The 13,648-nt window shown below is 42.4% G+C and overlaps 1 protein-coding gene across 7 annotated transcripts in view; it reads left to right on the top strand.

The window, feature by feature from the left end:
* The window catches only part of LOC126368122 (E3 ubiquitin-protein ligase Ufd4), a 59,379-nt gene that overhangs the window by 33,128 nt on the left and 12,603 nt on the right, over nucleotides 1-13,648 (top strand). For 4 of the 7 annotated variants that reach the window (XM_050011992.1, XM_050011993.1, XM_050011990.1 and 1 more), the window contains 11 exons: nucleotides 725-908; nucleotides 2,858-3,032; nucleotides 3,379-3,612; nucleotides 3,959-4,091; nucleotides 4,173-4,303; nucleotides 4,392-4,504; nucleotides 11,139-11,268; nucleotides 11,646-11,786; nucleotides 11,919-12,114; nucleotides 12,784-13,000; nucleotides 13,097-13,396. In XM_050011992.1, the coding sequence (XP_049867949.1) occupies nucleotides 725-908; nucleotides 2,858-3,032; nucleotides 3,379-3,612; nucleotides 3,959-4,091; nucleotides 4,173-4,303; nucleotides 4,392-4,504; nucleotides 11,139-11,268; nucleotides 11,646-11,786; nucleotides 11,919-12,114; nucleotides 12,784-13,000; nucleotides 13,097-13,396 (1,954 nt within the window). The remainder of the gene's footprint in view (nucleotides 1-724; nucleotides 909-2,857; nucleotides 3,033-3,378; nucleotides 3,613-3,958; nucleotides 4,092-4,172; nucleotides 4,304-4,391; nucleotides 4,505-11,138; nucleotides 11,269-11,645; nucleotides 11,787-11,918; nucleotides 12,115-12,783; nucleotides 13,001-13,096; nucleotides 13,397-13,648) is intronic. The other 3 variants (XM_050011995.1, XM_050011996.1, XM_050011994.1) reach the window with 2 other exon arrangements.

Below are 13,648 nucleotides of genomic sequence, written 5' to 3'. Positions count from 1 at the left end.
ATTGAAATTAAATTGAATCCAGTTTATGCAGACTGGATACTTGTTCGTTTCGGGTATTAAGTGAAGTACAAGTCACATTGTTTGCGTGAGATCCGATCTGTAGGTGGTAGTAATTACTCGGCACAACACTTTTTTATTTTTAACCTTTGATATAGTTTTATAGGGGACGTAGTGCATAATGTTGACACAGAGCGTACATAATTCGAAAGTAGAATATGCACATCATGCAATAAGCAACTGTAAAATAAAACCCTTGTTTCGAGTTTTATGATAATTGGTAACCGCGGGCCGATTTCTGCGACTCTACGTCTAATACCCCCTCGCTCATGGCGACTTTTTGCAACGATGCAGTAGCGATGCTATCGCGCGTTCGCGTTAATTCAGTCGCGATGCGGTTGCAACGTAAAATGTCGCTAGCTGTGTACCTTCGCCCACATAATGTCGCGCTGCTGTAGCGATGCAGACTCGATTCTGTGTTGCAACGATACTCGGACTCGTGTTCGCATCGATATAGCCGTGATGTTGTAGCGCATTAGGAGCGCACTTGGTCCGAAAGTATTCGTATGGTTATCACTAGAGATTAGAGCCGGGTTATCACGCCTATTTTGCGTCATCGTGAAACCGTCGGGTATCATTGCAGCCACCTCGATTCCTTAAGGAAGTCTGCAATGTTGTAATGTCGGTTGTAATGGTGTGCTGGGCTCACGTGTCGTGGCTGCCGCAGGCGGCTGGTGCCGGTGTTCTGCGCGCGCTACCTGGGCGCGGGCGGCGCGGGCGTGCGGCGCGCGTGCCTGTCGCTGGTGCGCAAGATGGTGCACTACGCGCCCGCGCCGCTGCTGCGGCACGTGTCCGCCGCGCACGCCGCCGCGCTGCTCACGCAGCTCGTCGCCGCTGTCATCGACAACGTCGTGAGTACAATACCTTTTATCAATACTTCAGCTTTTATATGGGTTATAAGGTTTTATAACTTATTGGCACGGTTTGGGGTTAAGTCCGGTCAAGTACGGAATGCTATGTAATGCAAACCTGCTACAAGTCACGACAAAAGGGATTAAACCGATGTAGGTTTTTCGCTCATGTGAACAGAACTAAGAAGGATATTATTTTTATTTTTACAACAATGATAATGTTACTATTCTTAGTATATATGTATATACTATTATTAATATTTTTGTATGACGAATGGACAAAGTTCCAAGGAAGAAATAACATAATAATTATGGTTAATCAGCAATAAAAAATATAAATTAATTATCGGTATAATCGGTATAATAAGTTGCAGGTAAAGTGTATGTAGCGTTATTTAGAGGTTTAATTATGTTGGAAATTGATAGTCGAATAGGCTGGCGTAAAGCCGGGTCCACACGTGCGTAACTTGTACTGTAAGAATACTTGTCCAGCACGGAGTGTGTACGGCATACGAACTTAACTCAAAACTGTTCTATTCAGTTGCAACAAACATGCGGAAAAGGGAGGAAGATCATAAGCTAGTAGTAGTCCATACGACATCCGCCGTGGCGTCCAAACAAGCTTTTGCAAGCATTAGGATTTTCCCTTTATTAAGCCAGTCACTTGGACACGTTTTCTTTGAATTCGTCACGTGCGAACACGCAGAAACAATCTCAACCTTACAAGTACTATATAAACGCGCACACTACTCGACTGAGTGTGAGTTGGTTGTCGTAGGCCAGTGCAGTGTTGATGTTAGTAAGTACGCACTATACAAATCCGTGTCCACAGTGCGACCGGAATTACACTAATGCTCGTATCGCCGTCCACGCACAATTTGTTACTTTATACGTGACGCACATTTGAACTCGGCTTTAGTGTGTTGTCGTGGTAGTAATGTGGTGTTGGTGTGTCAGGGCGAGACGTGGGCGCCGCGGCGCTCGCAGGCGCGCTACCTGCGCAGCCGCTATATCCGCCCGCCAGCGGTAACGTTCCGATGGTGTGATGTTCCACCCGAGTGCGCACATAGCGACGCACATGCGCGACTCTAAAACTATACTCTCTCTACGCTTACGGAATACAAATATTCGACTTTAGAAAAGATAATTATAGGCGATCGATCTAAAACTGCATGAAATTTTTCTTCCATGGAACTAAAAGTAGAAGCTTTTATTTTTAAAATTTAATTGGTGGATCAGCAGTACTAACGATCGATTTTAAATAAATCTTCAACATGCTTTGTTCTGGCAGTTTGCCTATAAGTACGCACTTTGATGCTCACACGTAGCACTACGCACATGTGTTGCTAATGTTTGTCAAAGGCCACTAGCTGTACCCTCCGTGCCCGCTATAAACAGGATGGTGAGGTGGTTAGCATAGTTTGACAAATATTTTGTTGAGTGTGGTGCTAGCTTAACTAGAAGATAATCTTCTGTAGTTTTAGAGTCGCCATGTTAACGACGACATTGTACGGATGTTAATTAAACAAAACATTTACAAAACTGTGCGAATATTTCTTGTTCGTACGATGTTGCCATCAAAATGCTCGGCTTTGATTAGCTAATCGTACATAATAGATGTAGTCATAATCACAGTTAATACTATTACTAATAACATACCGGAGCTTGGTATGTAAAATACGTTTTCTTGTTCTTTACATCTTCATTTAATTTTGTATTTGGATTGCATCATATTTCTGTAATGAAATCACACCATCGAAATTTACTTGCATTTCAATCCTCTTTTTGTGTTTATGTGTTTAAAAAACCCTTTGGTTGCTTATTGATTTGTGTTACCTGTCCATGGAGAATTATAAATTAATGTTTGTACTGCTAAAGGCATTGTATTATACGTTTAAAAGCTGCTGTAATATTTGTTGGGAGTGGTAATGTGAGGTTATGTCTGGTAGGATGACGACGATGGTCACCTGATCGTGCTGGGCATCGCTGAGGAGCTGATGGTGAAGGCGTCGGACATCTACTTGGAGCAGTTCGCTCGTTTGGGCGTGTTCAGCAAAGTGGAGGCGCTGGCCGCAGCGCCTGCGTCACACCTCGTCTCTGATTCTGAGAACGCTTCTGCTACAGGTAGATCATCTAATTGTTACTGTACTCTGTTCGTGTACAAAAATATCGACTGCAATTGTCCTGTTACCAAAATACCGATAACTTTGTCATATCATAGCCCTTCTTTTTGGCTTTGCCGTAGGCGGTTAAAAATACTCTGATCTAGTGTACTTGATCCCACTGATGGTGATTATTATTATTAAAAAATCTTCAACGTATTTTGTTCCGATACGGTTACAGACTGCGTTAGCGACGCTTTGCGTGATGCGGCGCGGCAGACAATAATTTCTCTTGCAACTACACTAAACTAGCTGTGCTAGACTGATTCATATGTGTGAGAACAAAAGCTAGATATATACATTAGTAGCTATGCTTCCGACAGCAGGGAGTGGCGAGGACGCGATGTGCCTGTCTAGCGGCGTGGCGTACTCGTGGGGCGAGTGGTCGGTGTGCCGCGGCCGCGACGCGCTGTACGTGTGGAGCGACGCGGCGGCGCTGGAACTCAGCACCGGCAGCAACGGCTGGTTCCGCTTTCTGCTGGACGGCAAGCTCGCCACCATGTACTCCAGCGGCAGCCCCGAGCACCAGACTGATAACACTGGTACGTACTCCGCGACATCGTTTATTCACCACTGTTCATCGATGCAGTGTAAATGCGGGCGGAAAGCTGCACCACCCCTCGCAGACAGTTTTCTCGCAGGCACTTTTATTGTGATTGTGGGTGCACGATTCTCCACTTGCTTGTTTTACAGGCTTTTGACAGGCTTATTTTAGCCGCGCCCACTTTCATTGTAGGCAACCCTTCGTGGCTAAATTGGTTCCGACTTACTAGATGTTTCTCGAAGTTCGTTGATTTACCATCGTTATGAGCCCACATTCATATCCACTGGAGTAAGCAAAGACTATAAATAATACCAAAATATTAAAATGTACTTGCATTGTTCCAGAAAATCGTGGCGAGTTTATAGATAAGCTTCAAAGAGCTAGAGCGTCAGTAAAGAACACAGTGCCTCTGCCGATACTCTCGAAGCCTGGGCCCGCGAAACTCATACTTGGCAACTGGGCTTTGTCGTGTATAAAGTAAGTATATTTACTATTACTACGTAAATTGTACGATTATTATTTTAAAGCATTTATCACAATTGACGTTTTTGTTCATAGGGAAAAGGAACTTCTTATCCACAACACAGATGGGCAGCAGCAAACGACGATTCTTAGGGAGGATTTACCTGGTTTCATCTTCGAATCTAATAGGGGTACTAAGCATTCTTTCACTGCTGAAACATTTTTAGGTAAATTAAGTTTCCTTTTATTTTTTTAGAACTTGTTTTATTTACAAGAGATCACTTGTATGTAATATTAACGGATGTATTTGTACAGGTCCGGAGCTAGCAAGTGGGTGGGCGGGTCGACGACCTCAGCAAGCCAACAATGCTACAACTAGTCAGAGTCGCTCTCGTCTGTCAGCCAAAACTGAGGCCCTCAAGGCACAGGTGTGTATTTTGTAGCTACATATAGTTTTGTCTGCACGTCTATATGGTAAGAATTACAACCGTGTGTACTGTGCATTACCTGACCACCAGGCCATCTGGCAGCTGTCTAGGTCTCTTCAAAAGGATACGGTTGTTCCTACTCCTCCTCTCAATAGGCCTAACCAACCCCCCGCTTTTGACGATGACGAAAAAGCCGAATGCCTTGCCGACAGTCTCGAAGCCCAATGTTCGCCCAGTACTCTCCCTATCGATCGTAGGCACCTCTCGACGGTGAACTCTGAAGTTCAGCGTAGGGCTTCTGTACCTCCCACCGATCCTCCTCTTCCACAGGTTACTGAGGAAGAGGTACTAGGTATCATCAAAAGATTTCATACCCGAAAAGCCCCTGGCTCAGACGGTATCACGAATCGTGTCCTTAAAAACTTCGGTGCTCCCCTCATCTGCTTACTAACGGCAATATTCAACGTCGCCATGAGCAACTGCGTCTTTCCACAGCAGTGGAAAGAAGCAATTGTAATTGGTATACCAAAGCCTGGGAAACCTAAAAACGAACCTTCCAGTTACCGCCCTATAAGTCTCCTCAATACCATGGGGAAGATTTATGAGCGGCTCATATTTGCTAGATTACGGGACTACGCCGAATCCAATAGTCTTATTCCACCAGAGCAGTTTGGTTTTAGAACCAAACACTCCTGCGTTCAACAAGTGCACCGTATTGTTGAACATATCTCCAGTAGATTAAACTTAAAAAAACCTGTCGCTACGGGAGCGCTCTTCTTCGATGTGGCGAAAGCGTTCGACAAAGTCTGGCACAACGGCTTGATCTACAAGCTTTATTCACTGGGAGTGCCAGACCGTCTCGTGCACATCATACGAGACTTCCTCTCAAATCGAACCTTTCGCTACCGCGTGGAAGGGACGCTCTCGTCACCGCACCCGATACATGCCGGAGTCCCACAAGGCTCCGTCCTCTCCCCTTTACTATTTTCATTGTATACTAGTGACATTCCCAAATCCCCTAATACCGAATTAGCTTTATTTGCGGATGATACAGCCATCTATTCTTCGTGCCGTGGTCGAGTTATGATGACCGGAATCCTCCAACGCGCGGCCAATGCCTTGGGCAAGTGGTTTCGCAAATGGAGAATCGAGGTAAACCCGGAGAAAAGTGCAGCGGTGTACTTTTCAAAGGGCTATTATAACACGCCACGGTCACGCCGTCAACTTAAAATCATTAAGATGTTTGGCAAGCCGATCCCTTGGGAGGAGCAAGTCAAATATCTCGGCGTAGTCTTAGATAGACGTCTTACTTTCAAGGCCCATATCAAACGTGTGCGCGATCGCGCCGCGTTTGTAATGGGCCGTCTTCACTGTCTCCTTAACAAGCGAAGTAAATTGTCCCTTAGGAATAAGGTCAAAATCTACACGACTTGCATCCGTCCGATCATGACCTATGCAGGGGTAGTTTTCGCTCATGCGAGTCCCTCTCAAATCCACCGTCTACAGGTAATACAAAATCGTTTCATGCGGAAAGCCACGGGAGCTCCCTGGTTCCTGTCTCGAACTGTAATCAGTTCTCGAATTTAAATAATCAAATTCATAATAATATTAAAATACATCATATCGATTTTATTTTTACTCGAGTGAGTAATCGATTTGTAGGTTATTTATGTCATAACAATACTGGCCAGAAAAAAGTTGATGCTTTTGGCGGGCTGTCATTACGAAAAAACTAAATAATTTTCAGAGAACAAATGAAAGTGCATTAGAACAGAGAACAGAAATCAGTGAACATTCAGATTATTCAGAAACAGATCAGAGCAGAAGTAACAGTGTGTTTTCGGATATAACAGTCAACAACGGTTTTACCAGGCTTCCTGTCGATGCGCAGGAAGAGTGTTCAGTTGGGTCTTATGATACTTATATAATTTCCTAATTACTTAGATATCGGTTATGCTATAGGTATTTGTGTTGTTTGGTATAGGTCGACAAAGGGAGCAAATGAAATTGCATTAAGAGGAGAGAACAGAGGTCAGTGAATATTCAGATTATTCAGAAACAGATTAGAGAAGAAACAGTGTGTTTTCAGGTATAACAGGAAGAATATTCAGTTAAGTCTTATAATACTTATATATTTGTCCTAATTACTTAGATATCAGTTATACTATATTTGTATTATCCGATACAAATCGATAAAGAGAACAACAGACAGTAAACAGTAAAACGGATAGTAAAACAAACAGTAAAACATTGCAGTAGGTAATATCGTTGTGGTGATTTATCAGGTAATCAGATGAATTTATCAAGGCAATCTGAGTGGACAGGGATGGCTGTAAGGGGCGGTTGGAGGCCATTCGCGGGGTTTCACCCCATATTCAAACATCGTGGGCTTTTTGCCCTATATTCAGACGGCTATGGGCACGTTGTCCATTTGTGGGTATTTTGCCCCATAGGTATTCATATAACTATGAAACATTCTAATCACATATTCTAACATCGTTGGTTTTTTACCCTATATTTAGACAGCTATGGGCACGTTGCCCATTTGTGGGTATTTTGCCCCATAGGTATTTCATATAACTATGACACATTTCAGTTTTGGAATGTGATTCAGAATTCAGATAATTCGTGACCTTACATGATTATGTATGGTTCACGACATGGTGGAGGTGCTGGGATATCTTGAACATGTAATTTAGTGTTATGATACCCAGTACAAAATCAGTAGATACAGAACAGTTGAAATTAAAACAGATGGACCTAATTAGATGGACCAATTCAGTTGTTAAATCAGATGGACCTAATTAGATGGACCAATTCAGTTGTTAAATCAGTTAGCTCAAATCAGGTAGGCCAATAACAGTTGTTAAATCAGTTAGCTCAAATCAGATGGACCAATAACAGTTGTTAAAACAGGTGACTCAAATCAGATGGGCCAATAATAGTTGACTTAAATCAGATGGGCCAATAACAGTTGTTAAATCAGTTGACTCAAATCAGATGGGCCAATAATACTAGTTAAATGAGATGGACCAAATCAGTTGTCAAAGCACATTGACCAGATTATTTGCGAATCAGATCAACCAAATCAGTTGATAAATCTGAAGGACGAAGCCAGTTGTTAATGTTATCGACATCAAATCGGATAGACCATGTAACTGTTGACCATAACAGTTATCAACATCAAATCGGATTGACCATGTTAGTTATCAACATTAAATCAGATAGACTATACCAGTTATCAACATTAAATCAGATTGACTATACCAGTTATCAACATAAAATCAGATTGACTATACCAGATATCAACAAATCATAAATCAGATCATGAAATCAGATCAGTTGAATTGAGTTGTTAAGTTTGTTGTCAGTCAGTTCATTTACGAGTTTCGAAAAGTACTAATTCATTGATTTTATGTTTTTGGGGTAGAAAATTTATTATGTTTTACTTCAATTTATATTGCAAAAATTCAGAGTAAACATGTTCGAAATAGTCAGTAAGTATTGTCATTAGAAGGAATACCAACCAGTTGCTAAGAGTTAAGACCAAGTTTTCAATTAAATATCATATATTAACCAATTCATATACAACAGTTATAGAACATGAATCAACAATCGTGCTATCAGTGGCGCAGAAGCAATCCGGGAGTCATTATCCACAGCTAGTGGATGCCTTCCATGTTATTATTCAGTACAATTAAGAGTTCTTTGTTGTTGACGAGCTTCGGGAGTTGGAGAAGATTAAGCAGCAGTTCAATGAGGTAAACCATACGCTGACGCATACCAGGGAGCTGTCAATGATATCAGCAGCCTCGATCTCTTCAGTCGCAGATCAGGATATTCAGGTGAGAGCCTAATTGCCCTCTATTAAGCCGTACCTTCAGTAGCAACAAATTGGAATGCCTCCGATTTTTAGACCTTTTTCAGTTGTTAGTTGTCAGCACAAAGCAAACATACCAACATCATCTGGAGAAAGTTGTGATATTAGATATATTAAGTTGTGATGTTACTGTTACTTTCCAGTTACCCAGAATAGACGTATCTGCTTATTTTTATCAAAAACATCAGCCAAATTTTCAGTCAGTGCGCTGTCTCATAATCAACAACAGCTTCAGCTAAATTAACAGTACAGAGAAATGAACCAGAGTTTCTAATTCAGCAAACTGCCGTTGCTCAAGTTGTTCCGAACATAAAGCAGCAACTTGCACAGTCTACTCAAAACCTACAGCAGAGTTTAGAATGCTAAACTTAATCAAAACACAGGTGTATTTCATAATTCTCGCATCGGGGCAGTGTCTCGAACTGTAATCAGTTCTCGAATTTAAATAATCAAATTCATAATAATATTAAAATACATCATATCGATTTTATTTTTACTCGAGTGAGTAATCGATTTGTAGGTTATTTATGTCATAACAATACTGGCCAGAAAAAAGTTGATGCTTTTGGCGGGCTGTCATTACGAAAAAACTAAATAATTTTCAGAGAACAAATGAAAGTGCATTAGAACAGAGAACAGAAATCAGTGAACATTCAGATTATTCAGAAACAGATCAGAGCAGAAGTAACAGTGTGTTTTCGGATATAACAGTCAACAACGGTTTTACCAGGCTTCCTGTCGATGCGCAGGAAGAGTGTTCAGTTGGGTCTTATGATACTTATATAATTTCCTAATTACTTAGATATCGGTTATGCTATAGGTATTTGTGTTGTTTGGTATAGGTCGACAAAGGGAGCAAATGAAATTGCATTAAGAGGAGAGAACAGAGGTCAGTGAATATTCAGATTATTCAGAAACAGATTAGAGAAGAAACAGTGTGTTTTCAGGTATAACAGGAAGAATATTCAGTTAAGTCTTATAATACTTATATATTTGTCCTAATTACTTAGATATCAGTTATACTATATTTGTATTATCCGATACAAATCGATAAAGAGAACAACAGACAGTAAACAGTAAAACGGATAGTAAAACAAACAGTAAAACATTGCAGTAGGTAATATCGTTGTGGTGATTTATCAGGTAATCAGATGAATTTATCAAGGCAATCTGAGTGGACAGGGATGGCTGTAAGGGGCGGTTGGAGGCCATTCGCGGGGTTTCACCCCATATTCAAACATCGTGGGCTTTTTGCCCTATATTCAGACGGCTATGGGCACGTTGTCCATTTGTGGGTATTTTGCCCCATAGGTATTCATATAACTATGAAACATTCTAATCACATATTCTAACATCGTTGGTTTTTTACCCTATATTTAGACAGCTATGGGCACGTTGCCCATTTGTGGGTATTTTGCCCCATAGGTATTTCATATAACTATGACACATTTCAGTTTTGGAATGTGATTCAGAATTCAGATAATTCGTGACCTTACATGATTATGTATGGTTCACGACAGTTCCTTCGCAATGAAAATCTGCACATTGACCTAGGTCTGCCAACCATTGCCCAATGGCTCAAATTAGCTTCCAAACGTTTTTTCGATTCTGCTCCGCACCACCCAAATCCCCTGGTAGTTGCGGCTTCCGAATACATCCCGCTTAGGGACGGTACTGAAAAGTATCGGCGTCCGAAGGACGTAATATACGATCCCGACGACCCGATTACTCTAGCCATAGAGGCAGCCAATCAGCTCGCGACACCAAACACTTCAGGACCCCGATACCGACCCCGCCGGCGTGGTCGACGATTTCCCTCATTCAGCGCTTATCGCTATCGACCCACTAGGGTCGATTAATTCTTTCAAATATTTTTCCTCTCAGACGACGCCCTGAGCCGAGGTTCGCGCCCAACTGGGCACCCTCAGGCCTGTTGTCTTAAACGTTGTACCGGGTGAGAGCCTTCAGCGCTCCCCATTTGTCCGGCCAAGTAGTTAATGCCATCTGCGGCAAATCTACAATAAGTCACGTCAAAAAAAAAAAAAAAAAAAAAAAAATGTGCATTACCTGTGAAGCAATGACAATAAAGATTCGTCATTTTTAAGTATTGTATTATAGTGGGCTAGTTTGACCAAGTTGGGAGTCTAAATGCAATTTTAACAAACACAGTTGGCTATCGACCATTATAGACACGTTGGGCTGATAAAACATGCAATAGCTGTATTTACTTCTGACTACTCCAATTTTTTTTTTTTTTTCTTTTATTAAATAAAAATAACAACCTTAATCTAATACAATTTACTGTCCACCAAAATGGAGGGCCATTTGAACGTGGACTAGCCATCATCACTGGCGTGACGTACAAAGAAGTATTATTATCCAAGATCGACAATTAGTTGAGTGTAGGTACGCAGCGTGAGCACATCTCGTCACACACACACACACACCGATATAACTTACAATAACCTATTATGCGTTATACAATTCAAACTTGCAAATGGGTATCTGCAACATCGCATACCTAATATACCTCTAGAAGAAAACAGTTCAAGTCAGTTTGAGTACACAACTCGACTGATGAGCAAAACTTATACCTCATGTTTTATGTTTTTCATATAAAACTCTTTTATTTTAGTTTTAACGGAACTATTTTTTTTCAGATTCTTTAAATGCAGTGCAGTTAAATGCAGTTAAATTGGGAATAAACATAGCTTAAATTTATGTATTAACATTTGATTTGTATGTTGTATATAGGTGGGAGAGCGGGCCCGCGCGCTGTACTCGCGGCACCTGGCCAGCGCAGCCACGCGGCAGCCGCGGCCGCCCGTGGCGCGCCTGCGGGCCCTGCTGGCGAGGATGCAGCGCCTCGCTACACAACCTACTGGTAACGACTCTTATTTTAAGTCTCATACTGTGCAAACACTTGAGATTTAGGGTTGAACTACATCTACGGCGGAATCGACGACACGGTAGGAGTGCGGTGCAACTTCCTTTCTTTATTTCGCTCTAGCAAATGACGGGTCTGAGTGACAGAAAACGATAGGAGCATAGGAAAGTGCGATACGGTGCGACCTAGTTCGACCCTATCCATACTGCATTCGAATCTGATAGTCTGATCTGCTTTACACTTTTTATAGCCCGTCGATTCTGTTCATGACACAGCTTTTTTGTTATTCATCTCAAAAGATTGCGTATTTAGACATAATTGAGACAATAGATAGTTTCTCATCGCATGATAATGGATATTTATTGTTCGCGCAGGTGATTGGCAACAAGAGCTGAATGAAGCGTTGGAATCACTGGGTGAACTACTATGTGGTGAAGAGCTTCTCTCTGCGTATGAGCTGCAGTCTTCCGGCCTGGCCCCCGCACTGTTACAGGTGCTGTCACCCCAGGCTAATGGTAAGCGCATTTAAACCTTTCTGAACAATATCGATGAATTGGAAATCGGACTTACCGTTACGTGGTTTTCTGTACAAAGCGACGGTATGTGAACGACAATGAGATGGTAGTAAGGTGGCGCGGTTGTTGCAGACGCGTGCGGGCAGGCGGCGGAGCGCGAGCACATCGTGCGGTCGTGGGTGCGCGGGCGCGGCGCGGCGGGCGCGGCGCTGGCGGCGCGGCTGGTGGCCGTGCTGGAGTCCGTGGAGCGCTTGGCCGTGCACGCGCCCGCCAGTGACGCGCCGCCGCCGCAGGCCGGCGCGCTGCACCACCTCACCAAGAGGATCCGGTATGCCCCAACTACCACCACACGAGCAGGGGGGCTAAAGACGCCACATTGAAGCATTTCATCAAAAAAGCAATGTTTTTTGACATTTGTTGGCATTGCGGTCTTTTACATGTGTAAATATAAAAAAATAGAAATATTGCCTTTTAAATGAATTGCTTCAATGTGGTCTATTTAGCTCCCCTAGGACCTTATTTTCTGGTAGATTTCCTATTATCTGTTCATCTTTATTATCAATCCATAATATACATAGTTATTGCTAAACGTGCTATTACGGTTTTTGCAAATCTTCGATACCTACATACGTACATAAACTCACGCCTATTTCCGGGGTATAGCAGAGACTATGGAATTCTATTTGCTTTGATCGTGACACATTCAAACAAAACAAAGACTCAATCCTTCGAAAGTTCACAGAATTAAGTAGAAAGTATTTTGATCCCAAGAAACAGCGTCTACCTTGTTTGGGTTACTGTCTTCACCACACACGGTACCCGTGAATGAAATTGGTCTAAACCTTTGTAGCTAGGGAAACTTTCTGGAAGATGAAATGTTTTTTAAAGATGAACACATTTATGCCATACTGTGCGCTGGGCAATTTGCGAGTTGCACACTCCTATCATTAAACGATATTCTATACCAAAAAGTCACAATTTCTAATGTCATTGACAGGTTGCGTGTAGAGCGTGCAAACGAGGATTCTGAAGAAGTAGCGAACAATAACAACAACAACGGTAGGAACCTCAAGGTAGAAGCTCTGGTGACTGTGCGGCAACTTGAGCGGTTCCTCGCGAAGTCTGTCGCGCGCCAGTGGTACGACATGGAGCGCGCTACCTTCAGTTTTGTGCAAAAGATTAAGGCTGAGGCACCCATCACATTCACTTACGATGTAAGTTACCATGTTTACTTGTTTTATCCCTTCATTTCAATGTTAGAAAGACCCTCTGTTGATGCTAAAACTTATTATATAATGTATTTTTTTTAGCATGATTTTGACGAGAATGGCGTTCTATACTTCATCGGCACAAATGGAGGTACTTGTGAGTGGGTGAACCCGGGTGCTCACGGTCTAGTCAGCGTGTGGTCTTCAGACGGCCGCCAGTTACCATACGGCAGGGCAGAGGACGCCCTCTCCAGATCTCCGGAACCTTTGAATGTTCACACGAATGATGACAGAAGAGCTTTCATTGCGCTCGATCTTGGACTGCATATCGTGCCTTCCGCGTATACATTGCGACATGCTCGCGGCTATGGACGATCTGCACTCCGAAATTGGTTGTTCCAAGTGAGTTCATTTAAGTTTTGTTGATTTTGAATTTAAGGATTGTTGTGTTTAAGCAAATATTTTAGTATCTTCTACTAAGCGGTGTATTGTAGTATTTCTAGTGCCGTGACGCCACGTAGCAGTGAACTCATTTTGTTGGATATATTGAACCAACTGAACTATATGAACTCGAGAACACCCGGCTCTCTTTTGGGTCGTACTTGGTGCTCTGTGGTATCTATTCATATTTGTTTCCTAGAGTACCAGGGTAAC

Source organism: Pectinophora gossypiella, chromosome 7, assembly GCF_024362695.1.
Source record: "Pectinophora gossypiella chromosome 7, ilPecGoss1.1, whole genome shotgun sequence".
Classification (NCBI taxonomy): domain Eukaryota; kingdom Metazoa; phylum Arthropoda; class Insecta; order Lepidoptera; family Gelechiidae; genus Pectinophora; species Pectinophora gossypiella.
The sequence above is the reverse complement of the archived record's forward strand: the minus strand, read 5'-3'. Positions and strand labels throughout refer to the sequence as shown.